We start from the raw sequence: 26,758 nt of genomic DNA, 5'->3' as shown, positions 1-26,758 counted from the left end.
CCCAAGGATCACTCCTGCCGAATTTCAGAGAGAGATGGGGGAAAGGGCCCTAGTACTTTTTACAAATACATAGACTATTAAAGCAAAGGATTGTGAATCTAAATATTGCAACATCTTGAAAGCTGTTTATCCAATTATCATGAAACCTGCAGAGACTTTTATACTTCCAAGGGGATTCCCACACAGCAGTGCAGGCCAAAGCAGATATGTCACCCCCACATGGCAGGCAGAATAACAGAGGAGAAGGAGAATACATTTGGCTGCCCTGATTAAGCAGACAACATCAGTCACTGGCCAGTGGCTTGCATTTGGTACCCCACAGAAAGCAGGCCATCTTAAGTAACAGTTACCGATCCAAAGAAGGTAAACAGCCTTATGGACCCATCAGAGTGGAGGTGTCTGCAGCAGTTTGCGTCTTTTCAACTTTGATTTGAAGTGCCCGTTCTCATCTTGCTCTTCAGGTCCTGCTCATTAGACATTTGCTGTACTTACAAAACAGCAAACTAGAGCCCCTACTTGTGAATAAATGGACTTGTGGTTGGTGTGTGCTAGGAAGTCAGCATTGATCCACAGAAGCTTCTGCTGGAATAAATTTTCTTAACCTTTAAGGTGCTCCACCCTAACATGGATGGCCCTAACTAGCTTGATGTTGTCTTATCTCAGAAGCTCCAGAGTATGAACACCGAGGTGGGCAGTGGCAAACCACCACTTAATGTCTCTTGCCTTGAAAACCCCCCATGGGGTTGTCATAAGTCAGCTATGACTTTCAGCATTTTCCCACCACCAAGCTGCCTCACTAGACTTCTCTTTGGTGTAGAATTCCAGGAGATGAAGTTTCTGGTAGACCTTGTAGAAATAGCTGCTGAAAACAATTACGGTACTTCTTTAATGAGACTGTGACTTTTCTTTTCTTTTTTCCCCCTTTTTTCCCCCTTTTCTTTTTTTCCCCCTTAAACAGGAGAGCCAGTTTGGTGTAGTGGTTAAGTGTGCAGACTCTTATCTGGGAGAACCGGGTTTGATTCCCCACTCCTCCACTTGCACCTGCTGAAATGGCCTTGGGTCAGCCATAGCTCTGGCAGAGGTTGTCCTTGAAAGGGCAGCTGCTGTGAGAGCCCTCTCCAGCCCCACCCACCTCACAGGGTGTTTGTTGTGGGGGAGGAAGGTAAAGGAGATTGTGAGCCGCTCTGAGACTCTTCGGAGTGGAGGGCGGGATATAAATCCAATATCTTCTTCTTCTTCTTCTTCTAAAGAACATATTGAAAACAGAATGCCAATCATGGAGATTTCCAGGAAAGTACAGATCACCACACGAGTTGTTCCTAGGATTTCTAGAGCACATCAGAGGGAAAATAACTACTGCAGACCCATCTTTAGTCCTTTTGGAATTAACATTTTTATGACGTTATGACTCAATAGTACAGTTCCTTAGGGAATACATCAAATATTTTGACTAAGTATTGCTCAGGTCATTTTTTTTTTTTTGAAGGGCCCAGGATTTGTATTCCTTGGCTAAAGTGCGGAGGAAATCTCCTTAGACGATTCTACAGCAATCTGGGGCAGGGAAAGGTTCCATGCAGTAAGCAAAGTGGGTGACTCACTGCTGGCAAAACTTTAAAAACAAGAGTTCACCGTGGAGGAAAAAGCAGCACATTTTCTGTGGAAGTCTTCTGAAATACTGTGAATTTTTATGCACAGATTAGACCATTATAACAAGGTTTCTACTCTATGATGTCCTTATTGGGAAAATTGCCCATTTCTCTCTTAGCTTTGCTCTCCTTTTTCATGGTCTGTAAAGTATTTCAAATATTTGTGTTATACTGCCACCTTTTGCCCATTAGATAGCGAGTCTCTTGTCTTGTGGGATGCCTGCCAGAGCGCCGCCCCCCAGGCCTGTTTCCTTGATCATCTCGGAAGAGAACGCTTTGATCCAGCCTTGAAAAAAAATTCTGTTGTCCAGATAAATAATATTTTTTGACGGACAAATAATATTTTTTCCCTCCGGATCTTCTGCAGCGAGGTCTGTAGCTGATACATTTTTATGAATGTTTTACAACGTTGTTTTCAATTCACGCGATGTATTATTTGCTCCTTCCTCTTTTTTGAAGAGAGCTCCAGCATGGTGTAGTGCAGGGATGCTGAGCTCATTTGTTGTGTAAGCACAATTTTATTGATAACATATAGCAACAATATACATTAATACCTTCTTATTATCTATTCCATATGCTATTTTCTAGTCCCCCTCCCCCCGTTATTTGACTCCCGCCGAAGTTATATACTTAAAATACTAACATTTAAAGGTACCCTTAAACCATAAGAACCTATATTCATATTCTGCTTTTTTCTAGTACTTGATCATTATTAAAAAATTGTCCAATATCCTTTTATATTCCATTCTTCTTCTATATAACGTCTAAACTTTTTTCCACTCCTTTTTATTCACTTCCAAATCATAGTCTCTTAAGATTCTTGTTAATTTATCCATCTCACTTCTGATGTTGAACTCATTTGTTATGAGGACCGTATCTAACGTAAATGAGACCTTGTCAGGCCCGGCCACGTGTGTCATAAAATGTAATGCCAGGTAGCGGAGATATGAACTGTATAAAAGACACAGACAAATACAATTAAAGATATAATCCTGGAGTCGAAAGCAACATTCGGGGTCATCTTGTCCAACCCCCTGCACAATGCAGAAAATTCACAAATACCTCCCCCTCACACACACGTATCCTTTTTTTGTTTTGTTGCTTAAAATACAAACATGCTCAAAACATTGACTCTCTTGCAACGTTTTGATGCTGATGCCTGGAGTGGGGAGTCTACAAAACTAGTCTTCCCCAGGAACATAACTACAGCTCCTAATAGGCAGTGCAATAATAGACAGACAGCTGCTTATAGTGGTCAGTATGAGCCTAATAGTTGGCAGTCTTGGGTTCAAAATCCCCAGTCTATAAAACAAAATGTGCTGGGTGAACTTGGTCTGGACAAACACTCTCAGCCTAATGTCCACCTCACTGGCTTGCTTTGCACACACAGAGAGACCCTGGGTAGCAAGGGTAGGGGAAGAGGGAGGGTAGGGGGAGGCAGACCCATTTGCACCTGGGAGAACTGCAGCACAACAAGCCTGCCAGAACATACAAACAAACAGAGAAAGAGAGTAGCAAGGCACTAGAAATCTCTTACCTTGAAAACTTTATCTGTCTTAAGGTGCCACTGGACTCAAAGTTGGATTTGATCACACAGAGATGCACTGGAGGGAGGGGGGAGAAAAGAGGAAGCAGACCCAGCTCCTCTCTTAGAGAAAACTTTGTCTATCTTAAGGTGCTGCTGGACTCAAACTTGGCTTCGGTCACACAGAGATGCATGAGCGGGTGGGGGAGAGGAAACAGACTCAGCTCATACCTTTTTTAAAAACTTCGGCCTTAAGGTGCTACTGGACTCAAACTTGGCTTTGGTCACACAGAGACGCTTGGGATGGGGGTGGGGTGGGGGAGAGGAAGCAGCCCCATCTCATACCTTTTTTATAAACTTCATCGGTCTTAAGGTGCTGCTGGACTCCAGCTTGGCTTTGCAGACACACAGACCCTGGTAGCAAGGCAAGGGGGAGGCGTACCCAAGTAATGAGGGAGTGGGATCTGTATTTTAAAAGAGGAAGTAGCTGATCATAACCACCAGGGAAAAGGCAGTCATGTGGAGCCACCAGTCTTACTGCCGACCCCAGTAGTAATTGGCAGTAAATCTATAACTGGGGGAGGGGGAACCGGGGGGGGGTTCTCTACCTATGGGCCAGATTAAAGACCTCAGAGGGCTGATTGTGGCCCGCGGGCTGTATATTTGACACCTCTGGCGAAGTGGCTGGAGCATCAGTCTGGGATCTTGGGGGCTCCATGCTCGAATCCCTGTTCTGCCATGGAAACTCGGCTGGGTGATCTCGGACCAGGCCTACACTCTCAGCCTATCCTGCCTAGCAGGGCTGCTGTGAGGATAACTTGGAGGAAAGGAGAACAATGGAAGTGGTTTTGGGTCCCCCTCATTGAGGAAAACGGATGTGTATCAATTCAGTACACAATCACATAAAGCTGTCGTGAGCTCAGCTTTTGTTGAGTAAGGGTGCCTTTACTGTTTCTCTTGATGAAAGGTCCCTGAGTTTTTGTGAACAGATAATGCAGTGATTCCATCTACAGTTCCCAGTGCTCCAAGCACACCTTCGTGGCGTTGGACTCAAACTTTTGACTTTGCTGTTCTTGTTGTTTCCTTTTTGGGTGGTGTTTAAGTAAACCATTAAAGATGACCCCCCACACACACACACTTCTTTATGAGGCCTGTTTCAACATGTGATGCTGAGGCAAAACCAGCTTCCTCTTGAAACTTTGCTTAGTCTTGTTTAAACTTCACTGTTGCAATCCATTCAAAGAAATTATTTTGATGCGTTTGTGTGATTGTGTATGTTGTATGTGTGCGTCCACCTGGAAGTCATGGTGATCTCCGGTGACTGATCCCTACCGGGGGCAGGAAGGGGATTCAGAGAGGCGGCTGAATGAAGCCTTCCCCCGCCTCCTAACTGCTGGGGGGGGGGGCGGTCTCCCATCCAAGGAGGTCTCCCATCCAAGTACTTGCCAGTGTCAACCCTGCTTCGCTTCTGAGATCTGACGAGATTGGGCTTGCCCAGGCTGTCCAGGTCATGGCTCCATTCAAAGAAATTGTTAATGCTTAGACTTGGATCTGCTGGAGAATTTCGTCAAATGGAAGGGGGGCATTGTCACTGTCCCCACTCTGGTCTTGTTCCTGAACAGTCTCTGTCTCCCAGTAGCAGACTAATGAGAGTTTTTTTGTTTTGTTTTGTTTTGTTTTTAATCGCAGAGGGAAAGGTAGGCAAATGAATTGCACCCCATACATGGAAATCCCTTTTGGCCCTAGGAAATCCATCAGTGAAAATCCTCCAGTAGATTTGAGATTTAGTTTGCATGCCAGCAGGCCTCGGATTCAGCGGGAGCTCACAGGAGCGCAGCTCCTGAACCTTTCTAACAGTTCCACCTCCTCCTTCCCACCTTGTCCATTGAACAGTAGGTGCAGCTGCATAACAACCCCTGGATGAGCTCCACCACCCTGTCCCCCCTACAAAACGAGCCCTGCACACCAGAGATCTAGTGTGGTAGTTATATTGTCTAACATCTGCCTCCCCACACCAGCCTGATCCCTAGGTAACCTTGGATCAGTCAGGTTCTGTTAGTCTAAACTACCTCGCACGGTCGTTAGGATAAGATAGGGAAGGATCCTCTATGTCTGCTGCTTGCTGCTATGAGCTCATCGGAAGGGGGGCAGCAGGATAAACATGTACTAGATAGTGTAAATATTTCTTGCAGATATTTCTTACGTGCTTCACTACCTTGCAGTTAAAGTATTGGGTGGCGCAGAGGTGCATGGAGAAGTTCCTTGCCTCACTAGGATCACCCTAGCACCACTCCTCCATGTCCACCCTCTGCAAACTAAGCACTGTTTTGCGGAGAGCACAGGGATGTGTGACATTTACAAACGGTGACTTTGTAGATTATTTCCCAAGTACCTGAATTTATTTATCCAGGATCCACTTCAGTTATAATGTTGGCTGGGCCTTAAGTACTTTTAAGGGAGTAACTGCAGGAATCTTCTCTCCCACCCCCGCCCCTCCTTCTGTGATATAAGTTTCTTTCCGTGCACCTATCTTTATCCTAGTTTGCCATTACACTTGGCTAAAGTTAATGCTCATTTGAGGATGCTCCAGAACTAGTTTTTAAGAACCCAGCAGTGCTGTTTCAGCTGCGTCGAGGGGTTTCTTGCAATGAATTATCGTGTCTTTCTTCACAGTCTCTTGAGCGTAACACTGATGGGAACACTTGAGCATGCTCAGAATCCAGACTGAGGAACTTCTGTCTCTTCAGATTCCTAACCCACTATACCTTTATTTTTATTTATTTTAGGGTTGTATCCTTCGTTGTGACCTCATGGTTTAAGCGGGCATAAAGATGAGTATAAGCAGTGATGAGGTCAACTTCCTCGTATATAGATACTTGCAAGAGTCCGGTGAGTATTTGCCCAATATGACTTCATTTGTCAGGGAATTAACTGAAGGCAAATTTTAGATCTGTCACAAACTTACTAGGTGGCCTTAGGCTATCTCCCCTTCCCCCATCCGGAGTTCGTAACAGTGCCATTGAAGTAACACTGAAGTAAAAATGATGTAATTTGAACACCCTGAAATGATTTATTAAGTGCTAAGTATTATTATTATAGGCTTGTTACCTGCTCCACCTTCTCTGGCCTCAAGCTGTTGGAGTAATACAGAACTTGAGTAATACAGGCTTGAGTGGTGTTGGCACAAAAGTTTTTGTGGTGCTGTCTTCCTTTCTTGGGGAAGAACTATCCCAGAGGCACCCAAGTAGTAGTAGAAGATGATATTGGATTTATATCCTGCCCTATACTCTGAATCTCAGAGCGGTCACAATCTCCTTTTCCTCTCCCTCCCCACCCACAACAGACACCCTGTGAGGTGGGTGGGGCTGAGAGAGCTCTTGCAGCAACTGCCCTTTCAAGGACAACTGCTACGAGTAGAGTAGAGGCTTTATGGGGAGGTGGGACCTTCCCTGCTGCACAGCACATAAGAAAGGGAATGAGGTACTCCTGGTGACCATCTGCCTCTGCTGTAGTGGTTGGGATTTGTTTTTGTGAGTTCTTCTTCCAAGGCAGCAGTTCCTGATTAGGCCGAGGCTTGGCCGCACATTGTAGGGTTCAAGGCAAAAAGATGAACTCATAAAGGGCCAAGGGCTCCAAGCACCTCCTCCTTCTCAGCTTAAAGTAAACATAAACAGTAGCGCCATTGTTATCCCTGGGTGGAGTTCGCTGTGAAAAGTTCAAGATCGTTTGTAACACTGTGCACATCTGGAATGTCTTAGAGTTCCTTGTTACATTTATGACGTTGTTATGGATAGGTGTTCGGACTTCAGCTAATGAAATCACTGAACAAAAAGACAGTTTTTGTTACTGTTCCTATTATATTGTATCTGATTTCTTTAAAAAAAAAAGGAAGAACACTCAGGAATTGCTGTATGTCTTTGGAAATAGTCCTTGGTAATTTCTGGTATCTGCACCGTCTGCTTTGCATCGTCTGCTTGTCACAGCTGTGCAAGAGAGAGAGTGAAATGATGTCAGTTAAATGATGTTCCAACCAGAGCAGACTTTGGTAATGGATCTATTCTGCCATGCATTGTGCTATTTTGGTGGTTTAGGGGAAAAAACTGTGATCCGGGTTCTGTATAAGCTAGCAGTAGAGTAGAATTCTCCCGCCTTGCGTGCAATACATTCATCTCACTGAGATCTGGCAATTACAGGTTCCCATTCACTAGCTTATTTCGCTATTAACAATTGCTTGCTGCTGTACTGAGCAGTGCTTTGGGTGTGAGAGGTTGTGATTTGCTGCACTGTATATGCGAGCGTGCATTGCTATTTAAAGTAGGGTTTTGATGCCCTTGTCATTCCCTTTCTTTTAGTGCCATCTCTAGTGCAGAATCCAATGTTTTCAGTTTGTGCATGTGTCCAACTAACTGCTGTGCGTACCAGTGGTGACTTGTGAGGCTGTTGAATGCAAGCCTCTGTGCCCCCTCTTCCACATCACCTTTGTCTGTTTTGTGTGTGTGTGGCTGGCTGCCTCCCTGTGTTGCCCTGCAAAGCCAGGATTTTAATTAACTATTAAGATTCAGCAAGGGGTGTAGGATCCAGTTCCAGAGAATTTCATTCCAGTTGGATGGAACCATCATGAATGGAAATGTGTTTCCCATTAATGCAGGGGTGGGGAACCTTTTTTCTGCCAAGGGCCATATGGATATTTATAACATCATTCACAGGCCATAAAAAAATTATCAACTTAAAAAAACAGTGCTCCGCCAAGGGAGAATGATTCAGGCCAGCAAAATTAATGCAAATAATTGTTTTTCTATTTGAAGTCATGTGGAGAGAGCCTAATCTGGCACACATACACACACATCCAGCCCAGCGCCCTAGGCAAATGCATAGATCCAGGGCTTTTTTGTAGAAAAAACCCAGTAGGAACTCAGCCTATTAGGCCACATCCCCTAATATTAGCATATTACAGGGGTGGCCAACGGTAGCTCTCCAGATGTTTTTGCCTACATCAACCCCAGCCAGCATGGCCAATGGCTGGGGCTGATGGGAGTTGTAGGCAAAAACATCTGGAGAGCTACCGTTGGCCACCCCTGGCGTATTAGATCACACACTCGTTATCATATTAGGGTGCAAACTGAACTGTGACAGTAACTTTTTCAGGCCCTGCAGCAATTCTGGTAGGCCAGCCAGGCCCCAGAGAGGTTTCTGCACAGTACATCTGGGCCCTGTGATCCCTGCCTGGCCCTGGGGAGGCTGCTGCGCAGCGCAGCTTGGCCCCACGATCCTCACTGGCCAGCCAGGCTCCAGGGAGGCTGCCACATGGCTTGGTTCGGCCCAGCAATCCCCGAGGGCCACACCAAGTGACCTCAAGGGCCTCATACGGCCCTACTTCGGACAGCCTCAGGAGAGGGGCAAAGACCTATGCAAAGTACTGAGATCTTAGATCCTAAATTACTAGAGAACTTACTTAGCTATCAGGGATTTCATCTGCCATTACCTACACTTTTCTCACCCGTATATTTGCATCCAAATGAGTAAAACAAAAAAAGTGTTAAAAACTTTAAAAAACAAACAAAAAAGTTCTTAAAATATGGATAAACCCTCCCCACCCCATCCCCAGCAAAACCAGAATTTGATGCTCAGCAGAGTTTCACTATCAAAGATAGTGGTTGAATGCAGAGTTCTACTGGCCTGAAGCCTTATATTGATGCCTTAGATTATTAGCGTCACTATTTCACCTTGTCCTACAACTTCAGTTAACCAGTGGTATTTGGAAGAAAGGGGTTTATCAGTATTCTTACAGTTTGAGTTAGATTTGCCAACTAGGAATCTTTCCAAACGAGCCCCCCTTTGTTATCACAACCTCAGACCTTCTCTCAGTGGACTGGAGCCAGTCTGATTTTCTAGACACCAACTCCTTATTTCAGGTGGTCAGTTGCAACACTTGACACAATTCGTTACACTTCTTGTTTGGGGAGGCAGCTGCTCCGTTTCATGAACACGTGGAACTTGGGGCAAGTCAGCCCTGTTCCTCTCTGCCAGATGTTCTTTGTGTTGAAGGTCCAAGCCTGGTATGCTTCACACGTTGCATGCAAGTGTGAAAATGCTTCTCCTGTCAGGCACTCTGAGGCTTGAAACAGTCAGTCCAGTTTTATAGCTGAATAGGAAAGACCATTAGAAAACTCATAAAGGGTTATAAAAGTTGGATACAGGGAACTTGTTATAAATGAAATGATGTGTATACATGCCTTTTACTTTACTTGATTGAATTGAACATATAAACATACGAAGCTGCCTTAATACTGAATCAGACCCTGGGTCCATCAAAGTCAGTATTGTCTACTCATTCTGGTAGCGGCTCTCCAGGGCCTCAAACTGAGGTTTTTCATGCCTATTTACCTGGGCCCTTTTTAGTTGAAGATGCTGGGGATTGAACCTGGGACCTTCTGCTTACCAAGCAGATGCTCTACCACTGAGCCACCGTCCCTCCCCAAGTTTATTTATTTAAGTTTCTAAGTTTGTTTATTTTATTTTATTACATTCGTATCCCTCCCTCTCCATGGCAGCGGGAAATTGTTAGAGCTTTATATACATTCCCTACTTCCACTGATTTAGACAGAAGACAGAACTATAGGTTTAGAGCCTATTAAGACACCCTCCATATCGTGATTTCTTTAGATACATTCTTCCAGGGGTCCCATAGAGATAGCAAAAATTAATGACGAAAGGAGACACCCTTGGCATGTACCTCTTTTAAGTTGACAGGACTGAGAGTAATAATCATTAACTCTGATTTGAGCAGAGGGATTGTAATACAAAGCACGGAGACTATTTTAAAAGTTCTTACCACAACCCATATTCTCAAAGACAGTCATAAAAAAAACTTTCTCCACAGAATCAAAAGCTTTCTCCACAGAATCAGCATCTTGTATCCAATTTACCAGTTTCTCGGTGAACTTCTTTCTTGGAGCAGCATAAATAGCCCAATATAACATACCACAGCAGCCTTCCCCCCCCCACCCTTTCCCATTTGATCGAGCTCCACAGATGCAAAAACATGGGTTAATTGGAACTTTCCGATAGCGACCTTTAAGGAATTGAAAGCATATTGTTTGAAATTGCAGTGCAGAGAGGAGGAAGGGAGGATCATTAAAATAGCTGCCTAGATTAAATTACCACATGCACTAGAGTGAAGCCTGAACCAGAATCCTCAGAACTTTCAACAAGTGGCAGTAGACCCTGGAGTCTCATAGCTCTGTGCAGGCCCCTTCATTCAGAATGAAATACTGTGAAACACATCCTTTTGCCTTTAGCTGGCCAGCAGAGTAATTCTGGCTACACTTCATGCTCCAGTTTTCAGCTTCAGACTCCTTTTTCAGGGACTTCGGAGCACACACTCTCTAGGACAAAGTTTTAGGTAGATTCCAGCCCGGCCCTGACATCTTCTAACCTCTGATCTCTTGCAGAATGTCCTTTGGGAGCAATTTTTTTTTTGGGGGGGGGGAAGAGGGGACTGCTTAGTTATTCTTCTTCCTCTACATCACTTCCATAACTATCACACTGTCTGGCTCTGCCACAATTGGAAAATACATTTGTTCTGTCTCTCAGCAGCAAGAAAATGAGTCAGCTGGACTCCCGAAAAGCTCCTTCCAAAGCACTGATCTGATGGATTGTTTTCAAGCAAGCGTCACTTTGAGGGAGCCTGGTTTGAAAAGCGAAGCTGTTTTTCAGGGAGACTACTGCCATGGGTCTGTAGCAATAAATCGAGGAGGTCTCCAGGATAAATCAGCAGCAGTGCCTGCGAAACCACAATTCATTAGTGTTCATAAGACCAGCGCGCAGGAGAGAACCGAGCACGCATATACGTTCTTTCCAGTGATGGTTGGAAACAGGCCTTTGGCGCAGTTGGAAGTTGGCAGTGTACAGTCTTAACAGTCTAGCTGCCTGAAAGATTCTTATTCACGTTTCCTGCCCGCTTCTAATATATATTTTACTTACTCTATGTGGTCTGGGATTGTTTCTCAGCAGGGTAGTGTAACATTCATGTTACATAGTTTACATCCCTTCTGTTCTGCCCTTCCTGACTTGGATGGCCCAGACTAGCCTGATCTCATCAGAGCTTGGAAGCTAAGAAGGGTCAGCTCCAAATAGACACTTGGATGAGAGACCACCAAGGAAGTCCAGGGTAGCTGCACAGAGGTAGACAGTGGCAAACCACATCTGTTTGTCTCTTGACTTGAAATCTTTAAAGCTAAGCAGAGTTGGCTCCTGTTAGTATTTGGATGGAAGACCGTCAGGGAAGTCCAGGGTCACTACGCAGAGGCAGACGGTGGCAAACCACCTCTGAGCAACTCTTGCCTTGAAAGCCCCGCACATTGGCTGCAACTCAACAGCACTTTCCTCCACCACTTGTCTGCCTGGACTTTACTCACATTTATTAAATTTTGTTGGAAGTTATGACTGGTGATTCATAACCATTCCATTCAGAAAGCCTGGATTCCTTTGTGTGTGTGTGTGTGTCCCAAGAATGACATTCATTGAATGAGAGAGCCACGAAACCATAGAAGGTTCCATGCAGCCTTGAAACACGTCACTATCCTATTCATAATATGGCAGACAGAATGCCCTTCACATTGCGGCTTTGACATGAATGGCAGGCCTGGTCCATAGCTAGAACCTCCAGCTGTGGATGTGCTGTGGCTTTAGAAGTTTGCATCCAAACATGTGGGATGGGCAGTCCAAGAGGAGCCCTGTCCATGCTTGAGCAGTAGATTGCTTGGACTGGGAAAGACTTGGAAGCTTTGTAAGTTCAGGTGGGACTCTCATAGAATCAGAGTTGGAAGGGACCTCCAGGGTCACCTAGTCCAACTCCCTGCACAATGCAGGACCATCACCTAACCCCCCACATACATCTCCAATGTGACCCCTGCTCCATGCCTAGAAGATGGCAAGAAAAAAACAAACTTCCTGGCCAAACTGGCCTGGAGAAAAACTGCTGCAATCTGCATTTCCCTGGGCATGTAAGAAGAGGCCATGAGAATGAAGCATTGATGCAGCCCTTCCTGCCATCCTTCTCATGATCTGCCTAAGTTTACAGGCTCAGCGTTGCTGTCAGATGACTCTGTTGGCTCCTTAGATCACCTGACACCACCACCATCACCCCAGCTGCTGTCTACGGTGCCATTGTTTGAGTTTGTCCCATGCTGGTGCTGAAACCCATGCCACCTGGAAGTGACATGCACGCGTCCCTAGGGAGACCCCGAACTTGGTTCAGTTCAGGCAGGATTTGCTTGGGGATTATTTCAGGACTACCCGGTTCACAAACCCTGAACCTGGCTTTCACAATCTCTGCCTACCCCTAGAAAATAATATTTTCAGTAGTTCTCTGCAGTGTGCTTCTGTTTTTTTTCTTTTTATTTAATGAAGAATTGATTGCTGTACATTTTTAATCCCATATGAGCCTTTCCAAGCCTTGATGCCCAGACAAGAGGCCTTATTCCAGTTCTTGCTGTTTTGGGAAATCAGGTTTTTTTTAGTGCCTGGAGTAGGGACTTTTCAAATGTACTACTGCCACTGTGGAATAACCTTCCTATCTTCCATGATGTTGGCTAGCTTTTAGCTGGCTTTTTCTGTCTCTTTCTTCCTTATCAATGGACTCTTCAAAAGTGGACATTGCTTGCTTTGCCACCAGCACTTGTCGATTGTCCCTGTGTTCCATCTTGTTTCCGACATGTCACCAAAATGTCCACATTTTTTAAAAGGAAGCTGTTAGAGGCTTTTCCCGTCTACTGAGGGGACCTGCACAGCCACCTATAATTTGGGAGGAGCTAGGCTTGTTTTAAACTAATATAAACCTTTCCCTCAGTTACCAGCTTCTCTAAAGATAGCAAAAGTGTAGGCGTTGAGTTCATTGCCGTGAGATAAGTTTTGTGATAAGCAAATAGAATACGGAGATCATCGAGGCAGGAATTATGTACACAACACAGAAGACTTATTTATTCATCAGTTGGTTTCAAAAAGCAGCGCAGGTCTCCAGGTGGACAAAGGAAAAACCTGGCTGAGGCACGTTAATTTAAATTAGTTATGGCTTTAGAGAGTACTTTGCTTTAATTCCTTCAGGTATAAGCAGGCTTTTAGAAGATGATGATATTGGATTTATACCCTGCACTATACTCTGAATCTCAGAGTCTCAGAGTGGCTTACAATCGCCTTTACCTCCCCCCCCACACACACACACGACAGACACCCTGTGAGGTAGGTGGGGCTGAGAGAGCTCTCCCACAAGCTGCTCTTTCGAGGATAACTCCTACGAGAGCTATGGCTGACCCAAGGCCATTCCAGCAGCTACAAGTGGAGGAGGGGGGGATCAAAGATGGTTTTCCCAGATAAGAGTCCGTACGCTTAACCACTACACCAAACTGACTAGTTGCTAGATTGGATCCCCTCACACTCACAAAATTCCACCCACAGCAGTCTCCTCCTCCCCATTTTATTCCAAATGCAGAATTGGAGTTGTTCTTAAAGCAAGACTATACAAAGCCACAGCCAGAGATACATATTGTCAGTTATCAAATAGTAAGAATTCTGGGGCGGGGTGGGGAGGGGAAGGGGAGAACACCACTGCAATATTCCAGAAGTCTGCAAGGCTGAATAAGCACACGGATCTCTATGTGTGAGAAAAGAAAGCACCACACTGGGTGGGGATTACTATTGGGATAAGGGCTGAATGTGTCTGTTTGGTGTAGTGGTTAAGTGCATGGATTCTTATCTGGGAGAACCGAGTTTGATTCCCCCCTCCTCCACTTGCAGCTGCTGGAATGGCATGGGATCAGCCATAGCTCTGGCAGAGGTTGTCCTTGAAAGGGCAGCTTCTGTGAGAGCTCTCTCAGCCCCACCTACCTCACAGGGTGTCTGTTGTGGGGGAAGAAGATAAAGGAGATTGTAAGTCACTCTGATTCAGAGAGAAGGGTGGGGTATGTCTGTACGATCTTCTTTCTGCCCTTTGAGCCTCCACTCATTTCTGTAGCCCGCCTGTTTATAGCCCCATCCCGGCTTTCGCTTTGTCATCGCTCTCCCATTGCCACTTGCAGTATTTGTGGAATTAAATTCTTTCTCATCTGCATTATATGTGCCACATCTTAGTTCCTGCTCCCCACGAGCAGCAGTTTATGATGTCCCCAAAGGGAAAATTTCTGACATCCTTCACAACATATGAAGGGAAAGCAGAACAGCTTTAGACGGATCTCTTTGTCGCAATAAATTTTACCCTTTCTAGGCAAGCAAATAAATAACACATCGTTAATCCTAATTATCTATTTACAAAATTATAATCGTTTCACTCTTCAAGCTAGCACACAGGACTGATGTGTGCATGGCGCTGGAGCATGTGTACGATTCAAATGCTTTGTCTTGGAAGTTAATTCTCACTCCCATAGACATATCCCCCCCCTGCCCTGTGCATTTTTTAAAGAAATGAAGACAGAAACTCAAGGAAAGAGTGTCACCGGAGCTTTGGGGTTGGCTGAGTAGACTTGGCCAGTGTTTGAGAAGGAAATGAAGATCACTTCCCTGGGTAGCAATGGGGCTGGAGTCAAACGTGTTACTGCTGTCAGAGGGAACATTGTCTTCTTTGCCATTTGGCTGGTGCAGTGTGATAAATCTTGGATATTAAGAGGATATTTAAACTTTTAGCAGACTCAGGTATGACAGACAGGTTGGGTTCTCTAAACGCTACCAATGAGAGCCGACAGAATGTTATTGAGAGACAGCTGGGTAGGACAGAGTACATCTGTGGTTGAGTGAAGTGGGGTGCTGAGCAGCTTTAAGGTAAATGGAAAGAAAAGTCAGTTTTGTAACAAAAGGCCCCCACCTGCTGGAATAGGAAAGCAGTTCTGTAGAAATGAAATGTTGTATCCTTTACCTTACTTTCTTCCCTGTTACTGCCATTCCTTAAATAAAAGTGAACTCCTTGTATGGGTCTCAGGGAAAGAAGCACATGCACCAGTGAAATTCTTGGTCTATATATGATTTAGGATGCAGATAAATGGTAGCAGGGTGTGAATGGAGCAGTGTTTGATCTTCCAGCCACAACAATCCTGTGAAGTGGAACAAAGCAGGAGTCAAGGGGCACCTTTAAGACCAACAAAGTTTTATTCAGATGTTAAACTTTGTTGGTCTTAAAGGTGCCATTTGACTCCTGCTTCATTCTACTGTTTCAGATCGACACAGCTGCCCACCTGGATCAACCCTGTGAAATGTTTGAGTGAGGGCCTGTTATGGGGCGGGTGGGGGCTGGACAACGTGATCTTCTGATCTCTGTGTGAGTGAGAGGGAGGACCTGAGAGGGGAACCGGTCATAGCTCTGTTGAGATTTTAACAGAAATGAGAAGGGTAGTGACCAGTGTTCCCTCTAAGCAGTTAGTGTGAGCTGGCTCATAGATTTTTAGCCTCCAGCTCACACATTTTTGTCTTCGCTCAGGAAGGATGACCCCAGAGCACACTAATTTATGCAGTAGCTCACAACTTTAATGCCAGTAGCTCACAAAGTAGAATTTTTGCTCACAAGACTCTCCAGCTTAGAGAGAACATTGTTAGTGACGCGTGATGCCCTGACCTACCTGTAACTCTGAACTTGAGAGAAAGGTGCAGAGGGTGTGTGAGTGGAGAAGGGCATCCTCACAGGTGATACAGTTGCTCCCTGCACCATTTCAGAATGCAGGTGGAGGTTGGTGTCAACAGAGAGCCAATTGAGGGCATGACTTTTATGCTCAAGAGAAGGAAGAAGCATGAGATGAGGGGAGAAGAGGAGCTGGGAGAGGTTAAGCCCTATTTCAGTTCTCCGGCCATGCTGAATTTATCCTCTACCTTCCAAGGCAGGATTCCAAAATGGGGCTTGGAGGTTATAGAGCAGGCCATAGTTAGTAGTGTAGATGTAGCTTCTGTTGATGGCTTAACTGGCAAAAATGGAGTGGGAGGAGGGGTTTCCCCTTATATGGTGCAGGAAGATGGGACTTCAGTTGAGGATGGATGGATAGATGGATAAAAGTGCAGTGATCATGTTGGACAAACTTTTGTCATAGGTGAAGATAGATAAGGGAGATGGGCTATAAGAGCCTTTAATCAAATAATTACAAAATACTGCCATTATCAAACTGCCAAATTTGAGTTTATTCCTTGATGATCAGTGAATCTGTTTATGTAGCGGAAAGACAAGAATCGACCTCTGCTTCCCTCACCACCTACCACAACCATCCATCCTGACAGAATGTTCTGGAAAATGGTGTTCTGGAAGGGGGGTGGCAAGGGATGACAGTTTGGGGACAGGGCCTAACCGCGTAACATTTCTCGTGTGGATGAGCACACCCCTTATAACCTCCCCCTTGTCTCTAGGGTTTTCTCATTCAGCATTCACCTTTGGTATTGAGAGCCATATCAGCCAGTCAAACATCAACGGTGCTCTGGTGCCCCCAGCTGCTTTGATCTCCATCATCCAGAAAGGCCTGCAGTATGTAGAGGCGGAAGTCAGTATTAATGAGGTAAGGAGAGCTCTTGTTGCCTTGCATTTCATGGTCTTTGATTCATTTTGGGGCAAGATTAGCCACTGCCCTTCCTTCGTGTTGCTGCCACCACTTTGGGTAAGACCCAGCCCTTTGCTCTTTCACATGGGCCACCCTAAGCCAGCCTCAAAGGGGCATCATTCAGCAGCTTGTCGAGTGGTCTTGCTGATGGGTGAGGGCTTGTACAGACTCTCTTAAGTTAAACAAGATTTAGTTTCTGCAATAAAGGAGGGTATTTCAAAGGACAGAACCTAGGTGGACTAAGTAAAATAAACAAACAGACAGTTGCTAAGTGCTTGCAATCCATGTTACATCTGGTCTCTGACTGTTGCAGGAAGTACTCATCCCTGGTGCATCTGCAGCCCTCTTTATCATCATTCTCCCCTGTCATCTTTCATTGTAAAAAATGCACTCAGACCTCAGTGATTCTCTCTCACTCTTTCTCTTGCTTCTTGACAGTCCTGAACTATTCACAGTCATGCTAGATTCTCTCCCCCACCCCACCCCACTCTTTAATTTCACTAAACTGTGTTTCATGTGAAGGCTTATAAAACTGCCTTAAGGGTTCAAATCAGGACACTCAATTCATCACCAAGTTTGGCTTCTGTTGTTGGGATTGTACAGTGTGTGTACCATGCAGCAGTTGCGTTCCTTTTTTAGGGAGATTTTAATCACAGTGTTGGTCATTTAGAGATCATGATCTCTTCCCAGATCATTTTGCTTCTGTCAAAGCATTCCCGTTTTCTGATAAATTCAGGTATTTCCAAAAGCAGTAATCTTTGTGTAATGAAGAAATACCTGAATTTAGAAATGCGCCTCAACTAGAAAGAAATAGCCTGCAAAGAAATTGTGTTCATGGAGTTTCTTGCCTTCTTACTATCAGGAAATATTATCCAATCTGGCTTCCATGGCTCCTTACTTACTGCATTATCTAAAATTAATCACTGGTTTTGTTGCTACAACTACCCCGTTTTTCCTCAGCTCTCAGTTTTCCAAAAAGTGTGTGTGTTTTTATTTGGCACAAAGACATTTAATCAACTACTGGTTTTTACATTTTAATGGGAAGGCTTCCATTTTTCTGCTTCTCAGCGGGCTGAAGGTATAACCTGATTACCAGCACTGTTTTATTCAGACCTGCCTGGAATTCTGCATAGGTGGTAGATGAAGCCTAGAGATCAGGGCTTATGTAGCACCCATAACAACCACCCTGATGGAGACCTCAGCAATTTACATGCTGCTTTATTTATTGTGTAGTCATTTATACCCTGCTCTTCTCGTCAGTGGGGACCGAAAGCAGCTTATGCCATTATTCTTCCCTCCTCAGCTTTATCTTCACAACAGCCCACCTTGCAAGATATTTTATCCTGAGCCAGTCAGAGGGACCTGGGCCTCTCAGAACCTAATCTGATCCTCTTACCACTACCCGTGCTGCTGTGTTATTTTGACTGGTCTTAATTCCAGAGGGGGGGGGGGGGCAATTACATGGCATTTTGCTTTGGGCCAGCGAAGCTGTCTAGAACTGAAGCTAAGTGGGTTTTATTCTCTAGACAACTCCCTTAGTTCTGCATTGGTGGTCTGGCTCGTCCGTGTCTTGTCGAAAGAGCCTTTTCCAGACGGGCCTGTGAAGCTCCAGCAGCCAAGTAAATGCTTCCGCTGCATTTGATATTCCTCTGTTTTACCTTTGAGGTGGAACAGATAGAGCATTCTCAGCTTGCTGTCACAAGGAAGGTGGACCAAGAACTGCCAGTCAAGGAGTTCCCCCAAGCATCTAAAAATACACCTTTAAAATAGTCAGCTTGTAAGTGGGATCGGCAAGGTTTTGAATTCTTTTTAAAGTCTTTAGCAACCCCAGAAGCACTGCACGTGTATATATTTACTCCACTTGCTAAGCATGGTCTGCGTTATTCTTCATGAGAATGCATTGACTCAGCTGTTATTTACTTCCGGGGTAAAGGAAGGGCTGGCATTGGTGTGACAATTAAAATACATCCTCAGCTGCTCCCGTGTTCTAAAACTGCTAAAGCAGCATGGCTTTGCGGGAGCAGTAGACCAGCCGTTTACATTAGTGCAAACACCAAGTCAGTGTAGTGAGGGGCTTAGAATGTTTGACTAGGATCTCAGAAGCCCAGGCTCAAATCCGCTCAACGCCGCAAAACTCGCTTGACCTCGGGGGCGTGTCCTACTTCAGAGGGTGCACAAAAAAGTGCTTCACGGATAGCACTGGGAGTAGTCTTGTCTTGATGGCTTTTATATGTCCTTCAGACCAGAGATCAAGAAATCGCCTTCAGCTGTCATGGGGACTACCAAGGCTGTTCCCTTCAATGTAGGCTTTTGTTGTGGGGCAACTCGTTCATTTTATTCCTGGGTAAACTGCAGAAGGCTATTTTGGGTGAGCAGGATACAGCCCTTGAACTTGGTGGTCTTTTGTCTTCCATTAGTCAGCTTCTACTTGACATAATAGATGTCTTTAAATAGGACTGTTTGTTGAATGTCTTATGCATTTTCTCTAGCTATATAATCCACATTGGGTCTCAGCAAGAAAATTGGGCTTTAAATAAGTAAAAAGCAAAATAAAAATTTGTATATCACTGGCAACATTTATGCATCTTCCATGATGAATGTGTTGTATATGTGTTTTTACTTGAGCATTGATTGTACTTGAGTTGAACGGCAACAGGAAGTAGCCGATGCGGGACTCAACCAATAAGCGCATTGAACCCTGGAAATCTGAGCTCAAATTTACCTGAAAGCTTTTTTAAGGTTGGGGTTTATCTCAAGTACATACATTGTGTTGGATCCTGTGACCAATCAGTGGCAAGTAGCTGATCTTCCCAGCATTTCCGTCCCCAGCATCCATATCCAACCCTAGCAATGATGTATTTCCAGGATTGCAAAACCCATGTGGAGCAATGTACAGGGGGATCAGGAGGCTGCAAGTGCGGAAGGAGCAAGATTGCGTCCTCTTCCATGAGTGGAGCTCCACTGGTGAAAGATGAAGAAGGGAGCAATTCTGCTCTACTCTCCACTGGATCCTCCTGGCCCACATGACTCCATGCATTTCTTACAACACCAGGAATAAATCCTCCCAAGGTTGCAACCAGCTGTTAGGGAAGGGGGAAGATTTACAGTCCTTGGAAGGTCCATATGATGGATCCAACTCATAGTTTGTCTTCTGTAGAATGAGGGAAAAGCACTGAGGATTGTTGTTACCAAAGGGAACAAGATAATGACAGCAAAACAGCCAACACTGTTGTCAAAATGTTATAGTTTTGATAATAAAAAATGTTGTCCTCCTTTCCTGTTGTAAATCTAACATGTCGTTAAACACTGGCTTTTTCTCTCCTACTTCCGAATCTCCAAATTAGGATGGTACTTTATTTGATGGCCGGCCGATAGAGTCTCTCTCGCTGATAGACGCCGTAATGCCAGATGTGGTGCAGACGAGACAGCAGGCCTATAGAGACAAGCTTGCACAGCAACAGGCAGCAGCTGCAGCCGCCGCGGCTCCTCCCAATCAGCAGGGGTCGACGAAAAACGGGGAAAACACCGCAAACGGGGAAGAGAATGGAGCCCACACCATAGCAAGTAAGCTGACCTTTGTAGAGTTTGACCTAGTGATGGTCACCTGTGGGTTGGACATTCCATGGAAAATAAGCTGCATATGATAGCTTTAACGGGCAGTTTTTTCATCTTCTGGTAGCATTAGCACATTTGATGTCTGGAATCGAGCTGTGCCCAATGTTTGACCATTTTGCCCTTTACATGTGCCAGGACCAAAGGAAATGTTCTTCCCCAAACCCCTTTCTTTTACTTTCATCTTCCAGGCATTTTTGCACTGTTTCCTTTGCTGCTGTTTCACCATTATCTGGGTGGGAAGGTGGAGATTTCTTGTTCCTGGAATGATTCACTGATCAAGTGGTGAGCATAGTGATGTCACATAGCTAACGGGTTGGGGTCATGCACTAACTAGAATGCCCAAGTGTCAACCAAGCCTATTGAGAGTGAGGATAGTTCTCTGCGTCACATTGCCCTCACTCTGAATGGGAGTCAGAGGCGAAGAGAGTATAAGCATGACTGCTGTCAAAGCTACCAAACACTGCATGCATTTTCCTTCTTATGCTGTGGCAACTCTGCTTCCTTAGCTAAGAACCCAGACTATTGTTTTTTCCCCCCCCAGCTCTGAGCACTTCTATAGTTTTTTTAAAGGCCCCTCTGAAATATCGCTGAAAGATGATGCTTTTTGCCACAAGCAGACATACGTTTGAACACTTTCCAGTTCAACCCAGGCCTGGGTACTCCAGTGCCATTCCACACCACTGGATCCCAAGAACTCATGCATGGGATGTCTTAAGTTCTGCCTCTATCCCAGCAGGCGGGAAGTGGTAGCCCATCAGAGAACTGGTGTTGGTCTTCTTGTGGCCATTGGTCCCCCAAATAGCTCTCTGCATCATCCATCTTCTAATACTGTTAACGTGAGGCTGAACAGATGTGAAATGTTCTGCCACTAGTTCACCTTAACCTTGCTTTGCCTCCTGCAGTTCTGATTCATTTCTCCTCCTGCCCCTTCATTTGTTCAAAAAGCCTTTGCCCCTTCTGTAACCTTCACAGTGCCCTACGGTTTGCCAGCACACACACACACACACACACACAAATCAAATGTAATATAGTTATGGTTATAAACGCATATGTGTAATTTTGCAAATGTTGCACTTCATTTGCAAATGATTTTGCAGTCGGGCTTACATGGAAACATTGATGTTGCCGCTTCTGACTGTAAGCTGTAAGACCATACAAACCGCAGATGCTTTTCCATCTCTCTTGCTAAGCGTCTTGTATGAGTAAACAGACTGTCTGCAAGCGCTTAAAGGCCATAATGCTCTAGGCCAGTTCTCACACAGCTGACATTTTCCGCTGTAAAATGTGTCTTGAGCATCCTCGTGTGTGCCACCGAGGGTATCTGCCCGCTTCGTTTTAGGGGACTGTGTTCTCACTTCATAAACAGCTGAGATTGCTGAGCCGCATACGACTTGAGATGTAAAATTTCTGGAAATTGTGGAAGAGGTTTTTTTTGTTTGCTGTTTTTACCTCCACCCCCCTGGGGAAAAATGAAATTAGAGTAAAAATTGAAATATAGACAACACTTCCTTATCAGACCAAAATTTATTGTACTGCTTTAACAGCAGAAAGCATATCATTCATAATTCAGTTGGCATGTAAAATTACATTGATTATGGAATTGAAAGGTAAAATGCATACATTTTCTACGAGCAAAATGATTCATATATACAATAATTGAGAGAGATGCACAGTGCTGCACTCTATGCTAGCCAAGCCCATGTAATTATACTTTTCTTTGTCTGATAGGTAGAAAAGATAACAATTACAAATGGACAACAGTAAACAATAAAAAAATTATTATCTAGAACACAAATGGGCTCATATAGGCCCAGTAGAACTAAGAACTTATTGGGACATTGAGTTAATGTTTAACATGGAAAACAACTCCTCAGTAATTCATCATCTCAGAGAACAGGGTTCAAAGTCTGACTCCACTGTGAAAGCTTGCTGGGTGATCTTGGGCCAGTCACTCTCAGCCCAGCCTTGCTCACAGGGTTGTTGTGAGAATGAAATGGAGGCGACGAGAACAGCTCCCCTTGATATGTGTGGGTGGGAATGAATACCTTTTCTTGGGTGGGTGGGAAGACTGCAAGGGTGGGGGAGGCATTCACCAAGAGCCTCTTTCTAGAGCCCCTTGTATTTCTTTTCACAATGAACCTTATTTCTAGTTAGAATATACAGCTGTTTGCAGCACATTTCACTGTTAGGTTGTATGTTTAGTGTAGAATCTCCAAACAAGCATTTAAAAAACTCATTCTAGTTTTCTTTGGTATTAGGTGATTTCTTCTAGGGCTTCCCCATCGGCACTTTTATCTTGCTCTTCTCAGCGACAACTTAAGCTTTTGAATCTGATTCTGAGGTGTATTTGCTTTCCCTTTATTTCCCTTGTATTGTACATCTACCTTGGTGTCCACTGTTTTGAGGCGGTTTTTTTACTCCTTGGAGGAGCAAATTTCCTCCTCTGGGAAGAAACCCTGATGTTATTCTAGTCTCTACTCATTTCACAAAAGGGGACTTTCCAGCCACTCAGGCAGCTTGTCTCCTTCCTGACGGTCTCAGAAGCGACAAAACAAACTCCCAACGTTTTTCATTTTTGAGCCCAGTTCAGGCTGTTGACGTCCAGATTTGCTGGCTTTTCCTGCTCTCTCTCATTGCGGAAGCAGCAGACTCCACAGCGGCCCCGTTTAGTAAGGTCTGTGATAGTGTAATCAGGAGCGGGGGCTTGTCGATGGGGTAGATTCCTTTGAAGTTGAAGCCGGGGTATGTATGATTCATGGCCCTCCCTGGGGTGCCCAGCGGGTCAGCAGAAAGGGAGGCTGTACACAAAGGGGTTAAGCTTTTTGCCTCTTCCTGGAGGCCCAAGCTAGGTTTCTAGTCCAAAGCCAACTTTTGGGAAGTCAGGGAATGCAGGAGCTGGCACACACCACTTACAGGGAATGATGTCTAGGCAGAAAGGAGGGAAGCTTAACTCCTTATCTGCTCTCTCCAGTACCAGAGGCCTTACGCTTGTTTATAGCAATTGCCAGGGAGCAGGTTGCAGTCGTCCAGCTTGTGAGCTACTCAGAGGCAACTGGGTGGACACCAAAAAGAGGTGAAGGGCCCCCCTCCTTGGAGATCTTCAGAGGGGGTGCTGTGAGGCCTACCTGTTTGCTAGGGCTTTTGAGGGCAGGGGGTTGAATGGCAGGCATCTTTTATGATGGGGTTTGCTATTTTATTTTTGGTTTTAACTGAAAATCTGTTTTTAACTGCTATCGTAAGCTGCCTCGAACTACAAGAAAGGGTGGGATATAAATGGTTTTAATCAGGGTTTGTTTGTTTTTTGTAGCAGGAACTCATTTGCATAGTGGGCCACACATTCCTGACATAGCCAGTCCTCCTGGAGCTTACAGTAAGCCCTGTACTAAGAGCCCTCTAAGCTCTTGGAGGATTGGCTACATCAGGGGTATGTGGCCTAATATGCAAAGGAGTTCCTGCTACAAAAAAAAATCCCTGGTTTAAATAAGCAGGCAGAATGCTGGACTTGAGGGGCCCGTGGTCTGTTTCAGCATGGCTTTAACTCTTATGGCCTTAACTCTTCTGGTGTCTGGTGAGCCCAGTGTCCCCTCCTGGACATTACTTTATAGAAGAAATTGGGGCGGGGGTGATGGCCGGAAAGCAGCCCTCCTCCCATCTGGCAGTTCTCCGGAGCCAACTGTAAGAGGAATATGGGTCTGGGAATCCCCTGTTTCCTTGGCAACATCTAGGTTGGCAGTGAAGTCAGCAAGGGATGAGGATGCAAGCAGCTCAGCCACAGCACGTCAGCTAACTGGGTAGCTAACGAAGACAGAAGGAAGCAAGAGAGTGCTATTTTCAAAAACACCTTTAAATTTTCAAACATTTCCTCCCCTGGATTGGGGTGTGCAAGGGAAGAAGCAAAGTTCTGTGCCTCTGTGTGTGCTCCACTAGGCATGAGGCAAAGGGAGTGTTGTTTTGCATCTCATTTGTATTTAAAGTTTCCTCCCCCTACCATCTGCATTGGAGCCGCTGAGAAAAGTGGGGGGGGGGGGGAGAGAGCAATGGAGGCCCCATCATCTGGTTTGATTGCGGCTAGAGCTGAAAGCAGCAAACATCTTGTTTAATTTCTGGGAGGGTTTTAATTTCCGGGAAAGGGGGTGGGTTGACAGCTTAAGCCTGCTTGGAAGCCCTTTGTGTTGTCTTATCCTACAGAGCCCATGTGGTATAGTCGTCGAGCTAGGATCTGGGAGGCCCATTAAAATCCCCTCTTGGGGACATCAAAATCCCCACCGACCTTGGGACAGTGACTCTGTCTCAGGCTAACCCACCTCCTAGGGCTGTTGTGAACACAAAGTGTAAAGGACTGGGCTTTGGTTGGTCTGTGGTGAGGGTTAAGCACTCTACATGTGCACAGTGGTGGCGGCGGCAGATTCAGTTCAGTTTTATTATGGTCAGCAACCAGATCCAACTGGTTTTTGTTGGAAAGTGCCATCAAGTCACAGCTGATTTATAGCAACCTGGCTGGGTTTTTCAAGGCAAGAGGTGGTTTGTCATTGCCTGCCTCTGTATCACGACACTAGTATTCCTTGGAGGTCTCCCATCCCAAATACTAGCCCAAGCTGATGCTACTTAGCTTCTGATGAGATCAGGCTAGCCTAGGCTATCTGGAGGGGGGCGGCACGTGCTTGTTACACTGCAAAATTCCAAGTCTTGGTTCTGATGTTCAAAACAAGTTCTATAGGTGTAGTATCCTGGCACATATAAAATTGGTGTGTGTGTGTCCTGGGGTGGAGTGGGGCACAATCTAACTCAGGGGTGTCAAACATGCAGTTCGGGGGCCAAATCAGGCCCCTGGAGGGCTCCTATCAGGCCCTCGAGCAACTGGCTGTCATCTGCTTCCTTCTCCCTATATCTTGCTTCCTTCTGCATCACAGCTTGCTGCAAGGCTTGCTCAATTGCACAGGAGCTATAGAGCAAAACCTCTGTTTTCTCCATTGGCTGAGGCTCATCCCCTCCCTTGCTTTGCCAGGCTCTCGCAATTGCACAGCAGAACTACTGAGCCAAGCCTCTCTTCCTTCTACTGGCTGAGGCTCCCCCCCCCCAGTCCCCATGGGGAAGAAACCACTGCTTTTGTGCCTGAAACAGTCCCAGCTAGGTGCTCTTTGGGGAAATCCACATGATCCCTGGGATACGTGTGGGTTTCCCCAACAGGCCTAGTAGCACAACTTGAACGTGTAGCTTAAGAGTGATGGTCTGTCATGGGGAGGGGCCCCAGGCTCAGCCTGTACACTCTGTGATCTGTGAAGCAGCTCATAACCCCCAAGTGCAAGGGTCCACCCCCAACCTTTTGGAACCTGTAGGCACATTTGGAGTTCTTGCACAGGGCACAACCACAAAATGGCTGCCCCAGGAGGCAGGGACACACACAGAAGAAGCCCAGATGCAGGGGAGAATGAAGGGTAATTAAAAATACATTGGGAAAGAGCAGTGAGAGAGAATGAAACAAGCACTGTGATTGCAACAGCCACTGAAAGAATGTTGTTTTAATTGCATAGCCACTCAGATCTTCAGTGGACATTAAAAGACCCACTGGGCAAAAGCCCCACCTAGCCCCACCCACTTTCTAAAACCACTTAGTTGGCACCAAGAAAGGTATTGGCAGGTGCCGTGTTAGAGGATCCCTGACTCAGGGAGATGGAGCAGGTAGCAGCGCTATGATAATGTAGGGGGATTTTCATTATAAGGAGGGTCAAAATGTGGAGTCAAATTGGATCGGAGGACTCTGACATTCTGGGAGGGGGTTAACCTTCCCCCCCATCACATACTGTTTACCTAAGAGAACATAAGAGAAGCCATGTTGAATCAGGCCAATGGCCCATCCAGTCCAACACTCTGTGTCACACAGTGGGCAAAAAAACCCAGGTGCCATCAGGAGGTCCATCATTGGGGCCAGGGCACTAGAAGTCCTCACACTGTTGCCCCTCCAAGCACCAAGAATACAGAGCATCTTTTGCCCTAGACAGAGAGTTCCAACAATACCCTGTGGCTAATAGCCACTGATGGACCTCTGCTCCATATGTTTATCCAAACCCCTCTTGAAGCTGTCTTTGCTTGTAGCTGCCACCACCTCCTGGGGCAGTGTATTTCACGTGTTAATCACCCTTTAGTGATTAACACTTTCTGTGATTTACCTCATAGAAATCAGACATCCTTGGTAAGCAAAAGCAGAGTATTGCACACCTCGATTTTCCCCTTTCAGTTAATAGCAGGGCTAACCTACCCTTTACTGTTCAGCATCCTCGGTCCAAATCCCCCATCACTCCCCCCCCCCCCCCCCCCCGATCAGTGTACTGCAAAGCTCGGTCCTGGGTTGCCACAGATGCTTGGAATGGTCTGGGAGCATCAAATGGTGTGTGGCTGTTATTTATGTGGGT

At 45.5% G+C, this 26,758-nt stretch overlaps 1 protein-coding gene across 4 annotated transcripts in view; it reads left to right on the top strand.

Moving 5' to 3' along the window:
- The window catches only part of TBL1XR1 (TBL1X/Y related 1), a 255,550-nt gene that overhangs the window by 206,927 nt on the left and 21,865 nt on the right, over nucleotides 1–26,758 (top strand). For all 4 annotated transcript variants that reach the window (XM_060242534.1, XM_060242537.1, XM_060242538.1 and 1 more), the window contains exons 3-5: nucleotides 5,958–6,060; nucleotides 16,546–16,691; nucleotides 20,078–20,297. In XM_060242534.1, coding sequence (XP_060098517.1) covers nucleotides 6,003–6,060; nucleotides 16,546–16,691; nucleotides 20,078–20,297 — 424 coding nt within the window. In that variant the 5' untranslated portion in view covers nucleotides 5,958–6,002. The remainder of the gene's footprint in view (nucleotides 1–5,957; nucleotides 6,061–16,545; nucleotides 16,692–20,077; nucleotides 20,298–26,758) is intronic.

Source organism: Heteronotia binoei, chromosome 6, assembly GCF_032191835.1.
Source record: "Heteronotia binoei isolate CCM8104 ecotype False Entrance Well chromosome 6, APGP_CSIRO_Hbin_v1, whole genome shotgun sequence".
NCBI lineage: Eukaryota > Metazoa > Chordata > Lepidosauria > Squamata > Gekkonidae > Heteronotia > Heteronotia binoei.
This window is presented reverse-complemented; position numbering and strand designations above follow the sequence as displayed.